We start from the raw sequence: 22,268 nt of genomic DNA, 5'->3' as shown, positions 1-22,268 counted from the left end.
ATTTCCCTCCACATTTCTGAGATCATATGCTCCAACGATCCAACCTCTAATGTTTTGTTATATATATATGCAGCACACACCACCTTTTCTAGACGATATACTGTAGAAGTGAGAGCTACTGGCATAACCTACCTTTAGCACGCCAAAAGTGCATTCTGGGTGTTGAGATTGTGCATCTGGAATTATTTAAAAATACATGCAAGAATGCAATAAAATGCATGTTGCAAGAAGATTTCCTTATTGGCGCCACCTTATCTTGGCAGAGGAGTTTGCGTGTCCCAGTAATCCAAAGAGATATTTTATCCGGGGGCTTTAAGCCCCCTGGTAGGGTCTCCCAAGGCAAACAGGTCCTAGGTGAGGGATCAGACAAAGAGCAGCTCGAAGACCTTTATGAAGACATATCGAGGACCCAGATTTCCCTCGCCCGGTCACGGGTCACCGGGGCCCCCCTCTGGAGCCAGGCCCGGAGGTGGGGCACGATGGCGAGCCCGAAGAGGCAACGTGGGTCCCCCCTCCAACGGGATAACCACCCATAGCAGGGGCCATAGAGGTCAGGCTACATAAGCTAGCTCTTGGGACGTGGAACGTTACCTCACTGGGGGGGAAAGAGCCTTAGCTAGTGCGCGAGGTAAAGAAATTCCGACTGGATGTAGTCGGTACTCACTTCAACGCACAACAAGGGCTCTGGAACCACTTCTCTCAAAAGGGGCTGGACTGTCTTCCACTCTGGCTTTGCCGGCAGTAAGAGGCGACGGGCTGGGGTGGCAATTCTCGTTGCCCCCCGGCTCAAAGCCTGCACGTTGGAGTTCAACCCAGTGGACAAAAGGGTAGCCTCCCTCCGCCTTCGGGTGGGGGCCCGGGTCCTGACTGTTGTTTGTGCTCACGCACCAAGCAACAGTTCAGAGTACCCACCCTTTTTGGGTACACTCAAGGGAGTACTGGAGAGTGCTCCCCCGGGTGATTCCCCTTTTCTGCTGGGGGACTTCAGCGCTCATGTTGGCAATGACAGTGAAACCTGGAGAGAAGTGTTTGGGAAGAATGGCCGCCCGGATCTGAACCCGAGTGGTGTTTTATTATTAGACTTTTGTGCTCGTCACAGTTTGTCCATAACAAACACTATGTTCCAACATAAGGGTGTCCATATGTGCACTTGGCACCAAGACACACTAAGCTGCAGTTCCATGATCGACCTTGTAGTTGTGTCATCGGATTTGCGGCCTCATGTTTTGGACACTCGGGTGAAGAGAGGAGCGGAGCTTTCTACCGATCAACACCTGGTGGTGAGTTGGCTGCGATGATGGGGGAGGATGCCGGACAGACCTGGCAGGCCCAAACGCAATGTGAAGGTTTGCTGGGAACGTCTGGCAGAGTCTCCTGTCAGAGAAAGTTTCAATTCCCACCTCCAGAAGAACTTTGAACATGTCACGAGGGAGGTGCTGGACATTGAGTCCGAGTGGACCATGTTCCGCACCTCTATTTGCGAGGCGGCTGATTGGAGCTGTGGATGCAAGTTAGTTGGTGCCTGTCGGGGCGGTAATCCTAAAACCCGCTGGTGGACACCAGCGGTGAGGGATGCTGTCAAGCTGAAGAAGGAGTCCTATTGGGTTCTTTTGGCTCATAGGACTCTGGAGGCAGTGGACAGGTACCGACAGGCCAAGTGGTCGCGGAGGCAAAAACCCGGACTTGGGAGGACTTCGGGTAAGCCATGGAAAACGACTCCCGGACGGCTTCGAAGCGATTTTGGACCACCATCCGCCGCCTCAGGAAGGGGAAGCAGTACACCGTCAACACCATATATGGTGCGGATAGTGTTCTGCTGACCTCAACTGCGGATGTTCTGGATAGGTGGAAGGAATACTTCGAAGACCTCCTCAATCCCACCATCACGTCTTCCTATGAGGAAGCAGTGCCTGGGGAATCTGTGGTGGGCTCTCCTATTTCTGGGGCTGAAGTTGCCGAGGTAGTTAAAAAGCTCCTCGGTGGCAAGGCCCCAGGGGTGGATGAGATCCGCCCGGAGTTCCTTAAGGCTCTGGATGCTGTGGGGCTGTCTTGGTTGACAAGACTCTGCAGCATCGCATGGACATCGGGGGCGGTACCTCTGGATTGGTAGACCGGGGTGGTGGTCCCTCTCTTTAAGAAGGGGGACCGGAGGGTGTGTTCCAACTAAAGTGGGATCACACTCCTCAGCCTTCCCCGTAAGGTTTATTCAGGTGTACTGGAGAGGAAGCTACGCCGGATAGTCGAACTTCGGATTCAGGAGGAACAGCGTGGTTTTCATCCTGGTCGTGGAACTGTGCACCAGCTCTATACCCTCGGCAGGGTTCTTGAGGGTGCATGGGAGTTTGCCCAACCAGTCTACATGTGCTTTGTGGACTTGGAGAAGGCATTCGACCGTGTCCCTCAGGAAGTCCTGTGGGGAGTGCTTCAGAGAGTATGGGGTATCAGACTCTCTTATACGTTGGACACATTTCCAGTGAGGGTTGGACTCCGCCAAGGCTGTCCTTTGTCACCGATTCTGTTCATAACTTTTATGGACAGAATTTATAGGCGCAGTCAAGGCGTTGAGGGTTTCCGGTTTGGTGACCGCGGGATTAGGTTTCTGCTTTTTGCTAATGATGTGGTCCTGATGGCTTCATCTGGCCGGGATCTTCAGCTCTCACTGGATCGGTTCGCAGCAGAGGGTGAAGCGACCGTAATGAGAATCAGCACCTCCAAGTCCGAGTCCATGGTTCTCGCCCGGAAAAGGGTGGAGTGCCATCTCCGGGTTGGGGGAGGAGACCCTAGGTAAAGTACCTAGGAGTCTTGTTCACGAGTGAGGGAAGAGTGGATCGTGAGATCGACAGGCGGATCGGTACGGCGTCTTCAGTAATGCGGACGTTGTACCAATCCGTTGTAGTGAAGAAGGAGCTGAGCCGGAAGGCAAAGCTCTCAATTTACCGGTTGATCTACGTTCCCATCCTCACCTATGGTCATGAGCTTTGGGTCATGACCGAAAGGATAAGATAACGGGTACAAGCGGACAAAATGAGTTTCCTCCGCCGTGTGGTGGGGCTCTCCCTTAGTGATAGGGTGAGAAGCTCTGCCATCCGGGAGGGACTCAAAGTAAAGCCGCTGCTCCTCCACATTGAGAGGAGCGAGATGAGGTTGTCCGGGCATCCGGTCAGGAAGCCACCCGACCGCCTCTCTAGGGAGGTATTTAGGGCACGTCCAACCGGTAGGAGGCCACGGGGAAGACCCAGGACACGTTGGAAAGACTATGTCTCCCGGCTGGCCTAGGAAGGCCTCAGGATCCCCCGGTAAAGCTTGACGAAGTGGCTGGGGAGAGGGAAGTCTGGGCTTCCTTGCTTAGGCTGCTGCCCCCGCGACCAGACCTCGGATAAGCGGAGGAAGATGGATGGATGGAAATATATATTACTCCTATATGAGTAATATATAATTAACAGCATCAAAGTTAGCTAGCAGCTATACAATTCAAAAATTATTGCTGACAATATGTCTATAATTAGTTTTATTTGTGACTGTCGATTTATGTTGACAAAGACAGTAGGATTCTCTCTACATCGTCCTCCTTACCCACAACCATTTGTGCACAATTTTGCCAGTTTGCACGCACATTTCAATTGTGATAAATACTATATTGACACAAAACAGCAGTCACAAAACAATTATTGTCTTGACAAATCACATTGCAAGTGCAAAATTATTATGTTTGCATCCCCACTTCCCAGACTGGTGGGCGCTCTAATATGCAGCAAATGTTCTACATATACAGTATCAATCAATCAATCAATGTTTATTTATATAGCCCCAAATCACAAATGTCTCAAAGGACTGCACAAATCATTACGACTACAACATCCTCGGAAGAACCCACAAAAGGGCAAGGAAAACTCACACCCAGTGGGCAGGGAGAATTCACATCCAGTGGGACGCCAGTGACAATGCTGACTATGAGAAACCTTGGAGAGGACCTCAGATGTGGGCAACCCCCCGCCCCCTCTAGGGGACCGAAAGTAATGGATGTCAAGCGGGTCCAACATGATACTGTGAAAGTTCAATCCATAGTGGCTCCAACACAGCCGCAAGAGTTTAGTTCAAGCGGATCCAAGACAGCAGCGAGAGTCCCGTCCACAGGAAACCATCTCAAGCGGAGGCGGATCAGCAGCGTAGAGATGTCCCCAACCGATACACAGGCGAGCGGTCCATCCTGGGTCCCGACGAGCGGTCCATCCTGGGTCTCGACTCTGGACAGCCAGTACTTCATCCATGGTCATCGGACCGGACCCCCTCCACAAGGGAGGGGGGGACATAGGAGAAAGAAAAGAAGCGGCAGATCAACTGGTCTAAAAAGGAGGTCTATGTAAAGGCTAGAGTATACTGATGAGTTTTAAGGTGAGACTTAAATGCTTTTACTGAGGTAGCATCTCGAACTGTTACCGGGAGGGCATTCCAGAGTACTGGTGCCCGAACGGAAAACGCTCTATAGCCCGCAGACTTTTTTGGGGCTCTAGGAATCACTAATAAGCCGGAGTCTTTTGAACGCAGATGTCTTGCCGGGACATATGGTACAATACAATCGGCAAGATAGGCTGGAGCTAGACCGTGTAGTATTTTATACGTAATTAGTAAAACCTTAAAGTCACATCTTAAGTGGACAGGAAGCCAGTGCAGGTGAGCCAGTATAGGCGTAATGTGATCAAACTTTCTTGTTCTTGTCAAAAGTCTAGCAGCCGCATTTTGTACCAACTGTAATCTTTTAATGCTAGACATGGGGAGACCCGAAAATAATACGTTACAGTAATCGAGACGAGACGTAACAAACGCATGGATAATGATCTCGGTGTCTTTAGTGGAAAAAATGGAGCGAATTTTAGCGATATTACGGAGATGAAAGAAGGCCGTTTTAGTAACGCTTTTAATGTGTGACTCAAAGGAGAGAGTTGGGTCGAAGATAATACCCAGATTTTTTACCGAGTCACCTTGTTTTATTATTTGGTTGTCAAATTTTAAAGTTGTATTATTAAATAGAGGTCGGTGTCTAGCAGGTCCGATAATCAGCATTTCGATTTTTTGGGCGTTAAGTTGCAAAAAATTAGCGGACATCCATTGTTTAATTTCATTAAGACACGCTTCCAACTGACTACAGTCCGGCGTGTTGGTCAGCTTTAGGGGCATGTAGAGTTGGGTGTCATCAGCATAGCAGTGAAAGCTAATACCGTATTTGCGTATGACGTCACCTAGCGGCAGCATGTAGATGCTGAAGAGTACAGGGCCAAGGACCGAACCCTGGGGAACTCCACACGTTACCTTAACATAGTCCGAGGTCATACTGTTATGGGAGACGCACTGCATCCTATCAGTAAGATAAGAGTTAAACCAAGACAGGGCTGAGTCTGACATACCAATTCGTGTTTTGATACGCTCTAATAAAATATTATGATCGACGGTATCGAAAGCAGCGCTAAGATCAAGGAGCAGCAACATAGATGACGCATCAGAGTCCATCGTTAGCAATAGATCATTAGTCAATTTTGCGAGGGCTGTCTCAGTAGAGTGATTTGCCCTGAAACCTGATTGAAAGGTTTCACATGGATTGTTAAACGCTAAGTGTTCATTTAGCTGCTCTGCAACAATTTTTTCGAGGATTTTTTAAATAAAGGGAAGGTGAGACACCGGTCAGGATCGAGGTTAGGTCTTTTAAGGAGAGGATGAATAACCGCTTTTTTTAATGCTAGGTGAACAGTGCCCGAGGAAAGTGATAAGTTTATAATATTTAGCACTGATGGACCTAATAAGGGCTTCACGGTGGCAGAGGGGTTAGTGCGTCTGCCTCACAATACGAAGTTCCTGCAGTCCTGGGTTCAAATCCAGGCTCGGGATCTTTCTGTGTGGAGTTTGCATGTTCTCCCCGTGAATGCGTGGGTTCCCTCCGGGTACTCCGGCTTCCTCCCACTTCCAAAGACATGCACCTGGGGATAGGTTGATTGGCAACACTAAATTGGCCCTAGTGTGTGAATGTGAGTGTGAATGTTGTCTGTCTATCCGTGTTGGCCCTGCGATGAGGTGGCGACCTGTCCAGGGTGTACCCCGCCTTCCGCCCGATTGTAGCTGAGATAGGCGCCAGCGCCCCCCGCGACCCCGAAAGGGAATAAGCGGTAGAAAATGGATGGATGGATGGACCTAATAATACAAAAAGCTCCTTGATAAGTTTCCCAGGAAGTGGGTCAAGTAAACATGTTGTTTGTTTTATTCCATTTACACGTTGTAACAATTCTTCTAATGTTATTTCATCAAAACGAGAGAAACTATTTTGGATATTTGCAGTATCCGCCGTATATACAGTCGTATCTGTGTTACTATAACCCAGTTGTAGCTGGGACGCATTGTCTTTAATCTCCTTTCTAATAAGTTCAATTTTCTTATTAAAGAACTTCATCAAGTCATCTGCCGAATGGGTGGAGCTACTGGAAGGAGTCCCTTGTTGGGTTAGCGATGCTACTGTACTAAACAAAAATTTTGGATCGTTTTTATTAATGCGGATGAGATTTGAGTAATAATTAGATTTAGCTAAGGTAAGCATGCGTTTATAAGTTATTAAACTATCACTCCATGCTTGATGGTGCACCTCAAGTTTAGTCGTGCGCCATTTGCGTTCCAGCTTTCTACATAATAATTTCTGAGCTCTAGTTTCTTCAGTAAACCATGGCGTACGCCTTTTTGGAGCCTTTTTTAACTACTGGAAGGAGTCCCTTGTTGGGTTAGCGATGCTACTGTACTAAACAAAAATTTTGGATCGTTTTCATTAATGCGGATGAGATTTGAGTAATAATTAGCTTTAGCTAATGTAAGCATGCGTTTATAAGTTATTAAACTATCACTCCATGCTTGATGGTGCACCTCAAGTTTAGTCGTGCGCCATTTGCGTTCCAGCTTTCTACATAATAATTTCTGAGCTCTACTTTCTTCAGTAAACCATGGCGTACGCCTTTTTGGAGCCTTTTTTAACTTCAGCGGTGCTATACTATCAATGGTTTCGCGCAGGGTGTTGTTAAAGTTGTTAGTGAGGTTATCAATAGAGCCCACATACTTTGGGAACGGTGCCATTACCGAGGGCAGTAGGTCAGCAAGAGTCGTTGTTGTGGCAGCATTAATGTTGCGGCTGTTATAGCAGTTATTATTATTATTAGCTTGCCGAACATGAGTCTGAACTTCGAATTTTATAAGGTAATGATCGGACATTACTTTAGTATACGGGAGTATCATAACTTTGGAAACGGTGATACCTCTGACAAGCACTAGGTCTATCGTATTGCCGCTGCGATGCGTCGGTTCATTTATTATTTGTGTAAGACCACAGCTATCAATTATAGTCTGGAGCGCCACGCACGGTGGGTCCAATGGGGTATTCATATGGATATTAAAGTCCCCCATTATGATTATATTATCGGCGTGCGTCACTAGATCAGCAACAAATTCTTGAGAATTCACTAATAAAGTCCGAATAGGGCCCTGGGGGGCGGTAGATAACGGCCAGGCACAGAGGCAGTGGTGTGGCAGACTTCATAGAAAGCACCTCAAACGATTTATATTTATTATTTAAGTTAGGACTAAAGTTAAAGTTTTCGTTGTATATTAGTGCGCCTACCCTTCCCCTTTTAAGGGGACTGGCAATATGCGCATTCGTATAGTTAGGAGGGGATGCCTCATTTATCGCAAACAAGTCGTCTGGTTTAAGCCAGGTTTCGCTAAGACCGATGACGTTAAGGTTGTTGTCTCTAATGACCTCATTAACTAATAACGTTTTGGGAGACAAAGATCTGATGTTTAGAAAGCCCATATTATAGGTAGTGGGCTGTTTTAAGGAGTTGTTGATAAAGTCATCCGTAGTAGCAATATTAATAATGTTGCGTTTATTATGCGCAGTGTACTTAAAATAATTATGACCATTTCTAGGAATTGATATGACGGGAATTTTCAGATTGTCTACTTGGTGCTGCGATAAACTGAACGCATCATAATTTGCCACATCAGTAGAACGCATGTCTAACTCTGACGTAGTCATAGTCATAGCAGAAAAAACATTTTGTGAGTTGTGTATTATTCTACGAAAATTGCTATGTATACAGGGATCATCCAGCCTGGCGCTGGCTAGTTCTAACCTAACTGACTCCATACCCAGGCTAGCAGGCTCTGTAATTGCCTGTGACCGGGCTTGCTCTAGTGCAGTTAGTCAAATGTGGCTCAATGCGAAATCTATGTTCCGAGACAAGAGGATAGCGCCTTCCTGGTTAGGGTGAAGGCCGTCTCTCCTCAGCAAGCCAGGTTTGCCCCGGAAAGAGGGCCAATTATCAATTAACGTAAATCCCTGTTGTCTACAGAAGCTATCCAGCCACTTGTTAAGAGAGACTAATTTGCTATATCTCTCATCATTGCCTCTCCCAGGCAGGGGGCCAGAGACAATTACTCGATGCCTGGACATCTTTCTAGCGAGATTACAAGCCCTGGCTATGTTTCTCTTCGTAATCTCTGATTGTCTATATCCTAGCGTCATTGGAGCCAACGTGTATTACTATATTCGCATAACTAGTGGTGCGGTTAGCCTGTCGTACGTGTTTACTAGGCCTGTTGCGAGTTAGCTCCCTAAGATTAGCTTCAATGTCAGGTGCTCTGCCCCCGGGAATACACTTAATTGTGGCTGGTTTGCTAAGCTTTATGTTTCGGGTGATGGAGTCCCCTATGACTAAAGTGTGGTGCTCGGCAGACTGGGGTGTAGGACTAGCTAAAGGGCTAAATCTATTATGCGTCTCAACCGGTACACCGTAGCTTGTAGGCCGCTTAGGGCTGCTACAAGCTGGGCTAGTTAGCTCGCTACAGCTAACGCTAGCAGATGTGTCCGCAACATCTAAAGTTACGAAATTACACTGCTCTAACTGGCGGACACGACTCTGTAGCAAAGCCAATCTATCCATGAGTAAAGTGCACGAAGCGCAGGAAGCCATACTCACAGAAACTTTCCGTCGCCGAGTGGAGTGCCAGCTGTCTTCGGGTCACGGTCACGGTGGCGGGGGAGTAGCTTCCTTCAGACCGGCGCTGCCTTTCTCCGCTAGCCTCGTTAGCTTAGCAGCTAGCTAGCTGAGGGCGGAGTGGTGAGACAGAGATCGGGTGATTTGCAAGTTAAATTGAACTATTAAATATGTTCGAGAAGTTGTAAATAAAGCTGCAAAACAGTTAAAAGCACACAGATAGAACGATACTTAGCTTTTTTGCAACAAAAGCAGTCAGCGAGCAGTAATTCACGTTGACCCGGAACCGGAAGGTTGATTGTACATAAACATTGACACACTAAATGGATTGCACTTGCAATATTGCTTTCGTATTTAGGAGAAACAATCCTCTGCACACAAGTTTAGTGGATCAGCTTTGCATGCCCTGGTTTAACACACGCAAACATCTAGTGGATCAGGCCCACTATGTGGTAAACATTACACATTATGTTACTTCCCATTGGCTCTCTTTGACATGTTTTAGATTTAGTGCAGTGTGGCAGTAAAAATATGAATCTACGGTATAAAGTATTACCAATGGCTTGACAAGGGTTCAGCGTTTTTAATGAAGCGTTTTGCCAAACGGACATTTGCATTCACCTTTATGTACAATTTGAAGTGTTTTAGTCTTTCTAAAATAAGCAAAAACTGCACAGTGGAAGGCCCAAGCCAAAATTCCAACTCAAAACATGTTAATCATTTAATTTCTGAGTAAATTAGACTGTATGATTTGTAGAAGGAATGCACCATTTGAAAGTATGATTGTTTAAACAAAGAAAATGGTTGTTGTTCATTTTTAGATTTTTGTTCATTGATTTATATTACAACTATTTTAAAGGGGGCTTTTAGGGGGGACATTGTTTCTTACTATTCTAATATCCTAAATGAAACACAACTTCTATATTTAGTGGTAATATAAGGCTATATAGAATGTTAATGGTAGGTGGTCAATTGTTGACTTTGGTCTTCACTCCTATTTCAGGTATCATGGCAGGTTCAAACCGATCTGGAGACCTGCGTGATGCTCAGAAGTCCATCCCTATTGGCACCATTGCAGCCATCACCACCACATCTATTGTGTGTATCCTTCAACAAATCAGGCAGCACCCTTAAACAGACACAAAATTACAAACCCTGTTTCCATATGAGTTGGGAAATTGTGTTAGATGTAAATATAAACGGAATACAATGATTTGCAAATCGTTTTCAACCCATATTCAGTTGAATATGCTACAAAGACAACATTTTTTTGCAAATAATCAGCAACTTTACAATTTGATGCCAGCAACACGTGACGAAGAAGTTGGTAAAGGTGGCAATAAATACTGATCAAGTTGAGGAATACTCATCAAACACTTATATGGAACATCCCACAGGCGGTATAGCTCGGTTGGTTGAGTGGCCGTGCCAGCAACTTGAGGGTTGCAGGTTCGATTCCCGCTTCCGCCATCCTAGTCACTGCCGTTGTGTCCTTGGGCAAGACACTTTACCCACCTGCTCCCAGTGCCACCCACACTGGTTTAAATGTAACTTAGATATTGGGTTTCACTATGTAAAGCGCTTTGAGTCACTTGAGAAAAGCGCTATATAAATATAATTCACTTCGCTAATTCACTTCACAGGTTGGGTTCCATGATTGGGTATAAACGCAGATTCCAAGAAATGCTAAGTAATTCACAAACAAGGATGGAGTAAGAATCACCACTTTGTAAGAAAGTAGTTGAACTGTTTTATAACAATATTTCTCAATGAGCTATTGCAAGCAATTTAGTGATTTTACCATCTACAATCCGTAAAATCATGAAAAAGTTATGAGAATCTGGAGAAATCACTGCATATAAGCGATGATAATACATATTTTTGACTCCTCAAGCGGTACTGCATCAAAAACCGGCTTCAGTGTGTAAAGGATATCACCACATGGGCTCAGGAACACTTCATAAAGCCACTGTCAGTAACTATATTTGGTCGCTACATCTGTAAGTGCAAGTAAAACTCTACTATGCAAAGCCAAAACCATTTATCAACAATATCTTGAAACGCCGCCGGCTTGGTGGGCCCGACCTCACCTAAGATGGAGTGACGCAAAGTGGAAAGGTGTTCTGTGGTCTGACGAGTCCACCTTTAAAATTATATTTGGAAACAGAGGACGTGGTGTCCTCCAGAACAAAGAGGAAAATAACCATTCGGATTGTTATAGGCGCAAAGTTGAAAAGCCAGAATCTGTTATGGTATGGGGGTGTATTAGTGCCCAAGGTATGGGTAACTTACATTTCTGTGAAGGCACCATTAATGCTGAATGGTCCATACAGGTTTTGGAGCAACATATGATGTCATCCAAGCAACATTATCATGGACGCCCCTGCTTATTTCAGCAAGACAAGTGTTACAACAGCGTGGCCTCGTAAAAAAACAGTGCGGGTACTTTCCTGGCCCGCCTGCAGTCCAGACCTGTCTCCCATCGAAAAAGTGTGGCTCGTTATGATGCGTAAAATACGACAGCGGAGACCCCGGACTGTTGAACGACTCAAGCGCTACATAAAACAAGAATGGGAAAGAATTCCACTTTAAAAGGTTCAACAATTAGTTTCCTCAGTTCTCAAATGTTTATTGAGTGTTGTTAAAAAAAAAAGGTGATGTAACACAGTGGTGAACATGCCCTTTCCCAACTACTTTGGCATGTGTTGCAGCCATGAAATTCTAAGTTAATTATTATTTGCAAAATAAAAATAAAGTTTATGAGTTTGAACAGCAAATATCTTGTCTTTGTAGTGCATTCAATTGAATATGGGTTGAAAATAATTTGCAAATCATTGTATTCCGTTATATTTACATCTAACACAATTTCCCAACTCATATGGAAACGGGGTTTGTAAATATAAACAGAATACAATGTTTTGCAAATCCTTTTCAACCCATATTCAATTGAATGCACTACAAAGACAAGCTATTTAATGTTCAAACTCATAAAATTTGTTTGTTTTTTTAAATAATAATTACCTTAGAATTTCATGGCTGCAACACGTGCCAAAGTAGTTGGGAAAGGGCATGTTCACCACTGTGTCCCATCACCTTATCTTTTAAAAACACTCAATAAACGTTTGGGAACTGAGGAAACTAATTGTTGAAGCTTTGAAAGTGGAATTATTTCCCATTCTTGTTTTATGCAGAGCTTCAGTCGTTCAACAGTCCGGGGTCTCTGCTGTCGTATTTTACGCTTCATAATGTGCCACACATTTTCGATGGGGGACAGGTCTGGACTGCAGGCCTTTTTTTACGAAGCCACGCTGTTGTAACACGTGCTGAATGTGGCTTGGCATTGTCTTGCTGAAATAAGCAGGGGCGTCCATGAAAAAGACGGTGCTTAGATGGCAGCATGTGTTGTTCCAAAACCTGTATGTACCTTTCAGCATTAATAGTGCCTTCACAGATGTGTAAGTTACCCATGCCTTGGGCACTAATGCACCCCCATACCATCACAGATGCTGGCTTTTTAACTTTGCGTCGATAACAGTCTGGATGATTCGCTTCGCCTTTGGTCCGGATGACACAATGTCGAATATTACCAAAAACAATTTGAAATGTGGACTCGTCAGACCACAGAACACTTTTCCACTTTGCATCAGTCCATCTTAGATGATTTCAGGCACAGAGAAGCCGGCGGCGTTTTTGGATGTTGTTGATAAATGGCTTTCACTTTGCATAGTAGAGCTTTAACTTGCACTTACAGATGTAGAGACAAACTGTATTTATTGACAGTGGTTTTCTGAAGTGTTCCTGAGCCCATGTGGTGATATCCTTTAGAGATTGATGTTGTTTTTTTATACAGTGCCATCTGAGGGACCGAAGGTCACGGTGATTTCTCCTGATTCTCTGAACCTTCTGATGATATTATGGACCGTAGATGTTGAAATCCCTAATTTTCTTGCAATTGCACTTTGAGAAACGTTGTTCTTAAACTGTTTGACTATTTGCTCACGCAGTTGTGGATAAAAGGATGTACCTCACCTCATCCTTTCTTGTGAAAGAGTGAGCATTTTTTGGGAAGCAGTTTTTATACCCAATCATGGCACCCACCTGTTCCCAATTAGCTTGCACACCTGTGGGATGTTCCAAATAAGTGTTTGATGAGCATTCCTCAATTTGATCAGTACATTATTACCACCTTTCCCAACTTCTTTGTCACATGTTGCTGGCATCAAATTCTAAAGTTAATGATTTTTTGCAAAAAAAAAAAAAAAGGTTTATCAGTTTGAACATCAAATATGTTGTCTTTGTAGCATATTCAACTGAATATGGGTTAAAAACGATTTGCAAATCATTGTATTTCGTTGATATTTACATCTAAGACAGTTTCCCAACTCATATGGAAACGTGGTTTGTAATTTAACACAACATTGTTGTATTTGTTTCATCTCAAACATGTCTAATGATATATTCCTTAGACATCCCAATCAGATATGTCCTGTGTGGTGCTTTTTGGTGCCTGTATAGAGGGTGTTGTCCTAAGAGACAAGTAGGTCTCACTTTTGTTTTTTGTTATTAGACCTAGAACTAATCCTTGCAAAGTCAGCACTACCCTTTTATTTTAGCTTTTTGATTTGTCTTCACGTCTCAGGTTTGGTGAAGGTGTCAATGGTAATTTGGTGATCGGGACCCTGGCATGGCCCTCTCCATGGGTCATTGTAATTGGCTCATTCTTTTCCACCTGTGGAGCAGGACTTCAAAGTCTGACTGGAGCTCCACGTCTCCTACAAGCTATCTCAAGGGATGGTATCATACCATTTCTTCGAGTGAGTTTATTCGCTGGTAGTCAAATACCTTCTTATAAAAAATACAAATAAAAAGTCACAAAAGCATATGCCAATGAAATCAACAAGTCTTTTTTCTAGAAAAGTTTCAAGACATGACTGATCAAATCCCGTTGTTAATACTGCAGGTGTTTGGACATGGTAAAGCCAATGGAGAGCCTACCTGGGCCCTTCTGCTCACGGCTGGAATTTGTGAAATTGGCATCATTATCGCCTCTTTGGATGCAGTGGCACCAATCCTTTCCATGTAATTTCACTGTCAATCATTGCGTACAGCAATTTCACTGTTTCACAGGTCTTAATGCATTGCTGTACAACTCCTCTTTCTTGTTGTCTGCTCGTGGTTTTCAGGTTCTTCTTGATGTGCTATATGTTTGTTAACCTTGCCTGTGCTTTGCAAACTTTACTGAGGACACCAAACTGGAGGCCTCGCTTTAAGTTCTACCACTGGTGAGTTGCAGTATTTCTAACTTGAAAAAACAGTGATCATATTATATCCATTAAGATGGATGTTTCCTATCAAGGCAGGCAGGATGACTATAAAATAAATGAGTTTTTTTTAAAGAAAAATACCAATTGATTGTGAATAACCTGGACAAAGCTTGCAATAGTACATATTTTTGTGTTTTGATTCACAGACCTATATACATTTGAAGTATTTAAAAGGTACAGACCAGGATAAAATGGTTGTTCCCCTTCTGTGAAAGACAAAAATCCTCAATGGTCACTTAAATAACTCAAAAGTAATAATTACAAATGTATTGGAATTGTTTTCGAAATGCATATTGATGATCTGCAAAGTTTCTGGGAGACAAATCTGAAGCTTTTGACAAGTCATACCGGCTTTATTTTTTACAGATCCAAAAACAAGACTTCATTACTGTGAAAGATAGAGCATTGGTTACGTTCTAAGGCTGCTTTGCTGTATCCATATGGAGTGCATTTGATCTGAGCAATGAAGTGTGTTGACCATGCAGTGTCAGAAAGCTTGCTCTCAGTCACAGGTCCTCCAATAGGAAAATAACCCAAAACAAATTCAGACAAAAACGCAACTCAAGAATGGCTAAGGGCAAAAATTACTGTATGTAGGACTATTCTCAACTGACACTCTATGAACCTCAATTTAAATCAAATGGAACATCTGTGGAAAGATCCCAAACATGCAACATGCATTCTGGAGAATCCTGAGAGAGCTGGAGCGGTTTGCTCATTGGGTGTAGTCCAAAATACCTGTCCACACATGTAGGAGTCCAATAGAGAGTTACATGAAGCACTCAATTGAGAAAACTGCTTCAAAAGGTTATGCACCTATGTATTAGGTTAAGAGTGCCATCCGTTTTGTCATTAGTTAGCTATTTAACACTTATATGTAATAACTCTTTCCACTTTTGTTTGTTTCAATGATTTCAGCAAGTCCGATTTTGGTGTAGGGCAGGGTATCAACAAAATTCATCTCTCCGTTCATCTACTGTCATTATAAAAATAGTTCTGCAAGATAATTCTCAGTGGGCGGCCTGGCTGCGGGGGGCCGGTGGTCCCTGGTTCCCCGGCGCCACACCTGCTGTTTGGGTTGGGCTCTTTGGGCGGCTGGGTCCCTACTCTGGCTCCCACGCACACTGAGAGTCAAATATATTGTACATTCAAACACACATATACTCACACACACAGACCGTTATTCATACAGTACATACAAACGTACATACTGTACATAGGTACCTACACTCCCACATACATACACAAATACAGTACATACCTACATATTCCAAGTTCGTCCATCTACATGCACATTCACGGTACAAACATACACATACTTTACATATACATTCACTGTACAAACATTCATATACACATTCTGTTCATATACAAGTACATATACATACATACACTCATGCACATAATCACGTTTCATCAAACATATATCAACATTGTTGCCCTAGGGCAGGGGTCGGGAACCTTTTTGGCTGAGAGAGCCATACAAGCCAAATATTTTAAAAAGTATTTCCGTGAGAGCCATATAATATATTTTTTTAACACTTAATACAACTAAATGCATGCATTTTTAAGTAAACCAACAATTCTAGAGTATAATAAGTCTCTTATTCTTTTTAATACCATTGTTATTCTGAAGCTATCCATCCATCCATTTTCTACCGCTTATTCCCTTTCGGGGTCGCGGGGGGCGCTGGCGCCTATCTCAGCTACAATCGGGCGGAAGGCAGGGTACACCCTGGACAAGTCGCCACCTCATCGCAGGGCCAACACAGATAGACAGACAACATTCACACTCACATTCACACACTAGGGCCAATTTAGTGTTGACAATCAACCTATCCCCAGGTGCATGTCTTTGGAGGTGGGAGGAAGCCGGAGTACCCGGAGGGAACCCACGCATTCACGGGGAGAACATGCAAACTCCACACAGAAAGATCCCGAGCCTGGATTTGAACCCAGGACTGCAGGAACTTCGTATTGTGAGGCAGACGCACTAACCCCTCTGCCACCGAAGCTAACCAACAATAAATAAAATCATTCTTAGCGTTAATGCGACTTCTTGAACAGGTGCGGTAGAAACTAGATGGATGCATTAAAATGCATGAGAATGCTTTATATTTTGAACGTTATTTTTGACACTGTGATTACCAGCGGAATTATTCATTACTTACCGTGTTAAGCAATGTCAGCTAAGATTTATCTGCGAGCCAGATGCAGTATTCAAAAGAGCCACATCTGGTCTAGACCCATAGGTTTCCTACCCCTGCCCTAGGGTAAACTGAGTAACATATGGCATATTGACAAAGCTTAACCTATTTTTACTATAACAATCTACAAGATTAATATAGGTTGCCTCTCTTTCTTCCCCTCCATCTTTTCGGTATTCTTTTTTTTTTTTTTTTTAATCTTTCTAGTTAGCATTTTGTATATGTATTGTTGCACTTGAACAACTGTATTGATGATAATAGAGGTAAACTATTGGTATTGTTCACAATCAATAGCGCTTTTTCTATTGGTATTTGTATTGCTTAAGTTGTAGTGTAAAAATGCTCATTGTCATTTCTATGTTATTATTTGTTTCACTAACTGCTTCTTTGCTATCACTTTTACGATATTTGTACATATCGTATGTGCTGGTGTTGTTCTATTGTTGTTGTTGTTCTTGTCGTTATTGTTGTGTTTGCTGTTGTTGTTTTTGTCTCTCTGTCTAATCCCCCTCTTATCCCCACAATTTCCCCCTCTGTCTTCCTTTTTTTTTTCTTTCTATCCCCTCCTGCTCCGGCCCGGCTGCACCAAATGATAATATAAATACATTTAATAAAGTCAAATTCAAATAAGGCAACAAGAGAAGTACCCTACACTTCTCTTTTGTAAAGTAAATCTGAACAGCCGATATGGGCATCTACTGTGCATCAACTATATGATTTGCCTGAGAAGCTGGACAGGACAAAAAAAAAAAGGATAATTCTCAGTAGTATGAAAGAAGGAAATTGAAGCACAGGTAGCCTGAATGTGTCATAAAACTGTATCTGCAGGCAAGTCGTTTTATGATGCTGGCAGAAATTCCCAATTTTATTCATGTGCAATATCTTGTCTCCCACAGGGCTCTATCATTCCTGGGTATGAGTTTGTGCCTCTCACTTATGTTCATCTGTTCCTGGTATTATGCCATTGTTGCCATGGGAATCGCCACATGCATCTATAAGTACATTGAATTCTGTGGGTAAGTTGTCATCATATGATGAAGCTGTTACTTAGCATACCTGGTAAGATCTGATTAAATAAGTTAAGTTGAGTTAAGGCTGTTGGTTATGTTTCTACACCACACACTTGCGTAGAGGGAGTTGCATACCGGTAGCATCACTTGTTACAAACCAGCTTGTTTGGCTCTGGTTGTGGTTACAGACATGGTAATGCCAAACTGACCGTTTCTGTCACACGGTTAGTGTGAATGGAGCGTACTTTTGTAGTTGTGTGAATGCCGAAATGCTTTTTCGCACTATTTTTCATCTATTTATTGTGTGAATGCCAGTAAGTTTTACTGTAATTCATAATCGTCAAGAATTGTCCCCCTTTTTTCTTTTCTGCTTCTTCTCCCACGTCTTTCAAGCAATTTTAACCGTTCTACCATTAAAGTGTTTGTCCTAGTCAGGACAAAACAGCTGTCTGTTTACAAACATTTTTATTAAAGCCAAAATATTCCTAGCTTTTACGGTATCCATGATTTTCCAAAATATTAGACAATACAGTTGGTACTCAGCCCTCCATTCTCACTTACGTTTGCCTTTTTTTTTCTCCCTGTAAATAACATTGAATACAAGTAAATGTTCAACATTATCTTAAAATATATTTGTTGTGGTAAAAAAAAACATTTATTTAGTCTAAAATTAGCACAAAAAATAATAAATTACTTTCGCAGAAATGCATTCTGGGTAATGATGTGACTTTAACCTGTTGGATTATGAGTACACAGTGGCAGCATTCTTTATATTTCGAGGAATAATAACTTTTATTACTCATATATATCATATACATATTACTTATTAGTCTCTCATAACTTTAATTTAGTGACTGTGAGATGTGTGCCTTACGTACTGAGAAGTTTCAGATCAAACAAGTCCATTGAACTTAATTCAAGCAATAATCCAAGATTAACATGTGCAATCCATTATCATTGAAAATTTACAGATTTGGGCGCCAAATGCCATCATTTAGCCAGAGATGTCTGTACTTCCCCTACTAAATCACCAAAAATGATTACCGGTGGCGGCCACTGATGCTGCTCACTGCTCCCCTCACCTCCTAGGGGTAGATCAAGGGTGATGGGTCAAATGCAGATAATAATTCCGCCACACCTAGTGTGTGTGACAATCATGGGTACTTAAACTTTTTAATATGGGTTATTGTTTCAACTTTTTTTCTTCCTAAATGTTAACTTGTTTGCAAGTAAAGGTTTCATTGAATTATGTAACATATTTCATTGTAATAAAAAAAATGCTTTAGACCAGGGGTGCCCACACCTTTTCTGCAGGCGAGCTACTTTTCAATTGACCAACTCGAGGGGATCTACCTCATTTATATATATCATTTATATTTATTTATTTATGAAAGAGACATTTTTGTGAACAAGTTAAATGTGTTTAATGATAATACAAGCATGTGTAACACATATAGATGTCTTTCTTTCACGAAGACAAGAATATAAGTTGGTGTATTACCTGATTCTGATGACTTGCATTGATTGGAATCAGACAGTAATGATGATAACGCCCCCATTTTCAAATGGAGGAGAAAAAAAGTTGTCCTTTCTGTACAATACCACATGAAAGTGGTTGGTTTTTGGCATCTAATTCATCCAGCTTCCATACACTTTACAAGAAAAACATTGGCGGCAAATTCCGTAGATTGCTTGATTGACATTCACGGCACCCGAGGGTCTTGTGAGATGACGCTGGCTGCTGCCAGTTCAGTATTATGAAAAAATGACAGAGAGGAAGGCGAGAAAAACTTTTTATTTCAACAGACTTTCGCGCCGTCCCTTCCGTCAAAACTCTAAAGGCCCACTGCACATTTCCTATCTTCACAATAAAAGCCCTGCTTCATGCTGCCTGCGCTAACAAAATAAGAGTCTCGGAAAGCTGGCGTGCACAAGTGATGTGCACGCCAGCTTTCTGAGGGATCGCTTGTGCACACCAGTTTTCCGAGACTCTGTATTTAGTTAGCGCAGGCAGCATGAAGCAGGGCTTTTATTGTGAAGATAGGAAATGTGCAGTCGGCCTTTAGAGTTTTGACGGAAGGTACGGCGCGAGAGTCTGTTGAAATAAAAAGTGTTTCTCGCCTTCCTCTCGGTCATTTTTAATAATAATGATCTTGCAGCAGCCAGCGTCATCTCACAAGACCCTCCGGTACCGTGAATGTCATTTAAGTGACGTCTTGGTGAAGATTGATGATCACTAATTTTTAGGTCTATTTTTTTTAAAAGCCTGGCTGGAGATCGACTGACACACCCCCCGCGGTCGACTGGTAGCTCGCGATTGACGTAATGGGCACCCCTGCTTTAGACCCAAAGTTATCTGAAAACACAATATTGTTGCAGCTTAGAAATTATCTTCAATGGTTATGGCTCCCTTTAAGAAACAAATTTGGGCAATAGTCTGGCAACTAGGCTGTTTGACCTAAAGGATAATGCCATGCCTTTCATCGGAGTAATGTTAGTTTGAATCACGGAAGGGACCAGTTGAACACATTTTTTGGGGGCAATTTTACATACAGTACATGAGTCAAATAGTTAAATCAAACTTTTACAACATTTATCATTTCTATATATTTATAGTACGTTTCAGTACAGTTTCCGATCTTTAAGATTTGAACCATTTGATATTTAAACAGTTTTTACCATTCATTCTACGTTCTATTAGCATTTCAGTTGAACTTCAGTTCTTCAATTTTCAAACCATTCCTACTGTTCTTTCAAACTTTTTTCTAAATTAATTCTGTAGTCTTTCACCTTTTCAATTCAGCTTCAGCAATGATTGGGGAATTCACACACAATTACTACTGGAATTACATAAACTCAAATTGTACCTCATATTTCTACACAACATTTTAGGTAACACTAGAGAGCAGTGGAGAATATAGAGTGATTTTGGTCAGGAACATATTCTGCGGAATTTATTATAGAATGTTTCTTTCCACCTTTTGTTGTACAGCAGCATTATTTTAGTTGTATTTAGATTCAAAGATAGTCTGTTTTTGTTTTGTCTAACCATCTCTTTAATGTTTATATTTCTGTTATTATTTGTATTAGCCTCTGTGTGTTCTCTCATTAACACAATGTGGTTGTAGTATCTGCAAACAGTACTACCTTCAACAAATAACTTCATAAGTTGTTTATGGAAAATGAACAATTGTGGTCTCAGTATTGACCCCTTGGGTTTGCCACAATAAATATATAGAGCTGTCGACGTGTGTTTGCCGAGCTTCACTTATCGCTTTCTATTAGTTAACTAGATTCTTACCCAGTTCAGTACCAACCCTGTATTGCCATACCATTCTACTTTGTTAGTAAAGATACTATGGTTAATGCTTTTGTTAGGTCCATAAACACTGCATCTGCACTCTGTTAACCATTTATTGCATCAGCCATTTTTTCAGTAATTTAGATTACTGCTATCGGATTTAAAATGTTAGTTCTGTGTCAGTATTGCTTGTCAGTAAGCATTACACTTTTAATTATGAATGTGTCAAATTGGTTGTTCAAAAACTGTGGAAGTAAGGAACAAGGTATATAGTTTTTAAACTGTTGTTGGTCTACAGCAGGGGTCGGGAACCTTTTTGGCTGAGAGAGCCATGAAAGCCAATGATTTTAAAATGTATTTCCGTGAGAGCCATATAATATTTTTTAACACTGAATACAACTAAATGCATGCATTTTCAATTAATAACAACATTTTTAGAGTACAATAAGTATGTTATTATTTTAAATAACATTGTTATTCTGCAGCTAACCAATAATAAATAAAATACTTCTTACCAATAATGCGACTTCTTGAAAAGGTGCGGTAGAAAATGGATGGATTAAAATGCATGAGAATGTTTTATATTTTGAACGTTATTTTTAACACTGTGATTACCAGCGGAATTATTCATTACTTATCGTGTTACGCAATGTCAGCTAAGATTTATCTGAGAGCCAGATGCAGTCATCAAAAGAGCCACAGGTTCCCTACCCCTGGTCTACAGTCTTTAAAATTGGTACAATTTTGGACATTTTGATTTGGTTTGGGAATTTACCTGTTTGAAATGATAGGTAGCTGATGTTACCTCTATTTCCATATCATTTCCCTTACAGTCAGTTGGGGTATTGGTTTAAAATGTATTCACAGTTGTTGACTATTTCCTCTCCTGGCAGATCAATTCCCTTAAATCACTTTAAACCAATACCTCCATTGACTCTAACAGTCTTGGCCATTTCCTCTTCTGTCACATCAGTGAGGTACATCGAGCTGGCACTTTTGTCTATTGTATCGTTGAAGTCCTCACTTGACAATTGATTAAATTTGTGAACAAATATAAACGTTATGCAGTTTAAATTAAATTGTCTGCAGCATTACATCTAATTTCTCTTTCAACACGATAAGTCAACAATAAATCATCTAGATGTTTTGTCTTAGCGATATAGAAGTTGCAACATGTAATGTAAGTTTCAATCATTACAAAGAAGAACACACTGGGATCCTTGACAGTGTGGAGAATAGACCTTAAGCGACACATCATACGCATTGAAATTCTGTGTGACAGAGCTGAGAAGGAGTGGGGTGATGGAATACGCGGCATCTCTCTCAGCGCGGCTCGATTTGCCCTCATGAGGATAGAGGAGGGGCCACCACACACAAAGAACTGGAGGTGAATAGAAAACATA

At 42.2% G+C, this 22,268-nt stretch overlaps 1 protein-coding gene across 2 annotated transcripts in view; it reads left to right on the top strand.

The window, feature by feature from the left end:
• The window catches only part of slc12a5b (solute carrier family 12 member 5b), a 75,379-nt gene that overhangs the window by 41,943 nt on the left and 11,168 nt on the right, over positions 1–22,268 (top strand). For both annotated transcript variants that reach the window (XM_061904206.1, XM_061904205.1), the window contains exons 10-16: positions 10,027–10,125; positions 13,503–13,560; positions 13,663–13,837; positions 13,984–14,102; positions 14,207–14,305; positions 17,451–17,570; positions 22,148–22,252. In XM_061904206.1, the coding sequence (XP_061760190.1) occupies positions 10,027–10,125; positions 13,503–13,560; positions 13,663–13,837; positions 13,984–14,102; positions 14,207–14,305; positions 17,451–17,570; positions 22,148–22,252 (775 nt within the window). The remainder of the gene's footprint in view (positions 1–10,026; positions 10,126–13,502; positions 13,561–13,662; positions 13,838–13,983; positions 14,103–14,206; positions 14,306–17,450; positions 17,571–22,147; positions 22,253–22,268) is intronic.

Source organism: Nerophis ophidion, linkage group LG06 (genome assembly GCF_033978795.1).
Source record: "Nerophis ophidion isolate RoL-2023_Sa linkage group LG06, RoL_Noph_v1.0, whole genome shotgun sequence".
In the NCBI taxonomy this organism is placed as follows: Eukaryota; Metazoa; Chordata; class Actinopteri; order Syngnathiformes; family Syngnathidae; genus Nerophis; species Nerophis ophidion.
The sequence above is the reverse complement of the archived record's forward strand: the minus strand, read 5'-3'. Positions and strand labels throughout refer to the sequence as shown.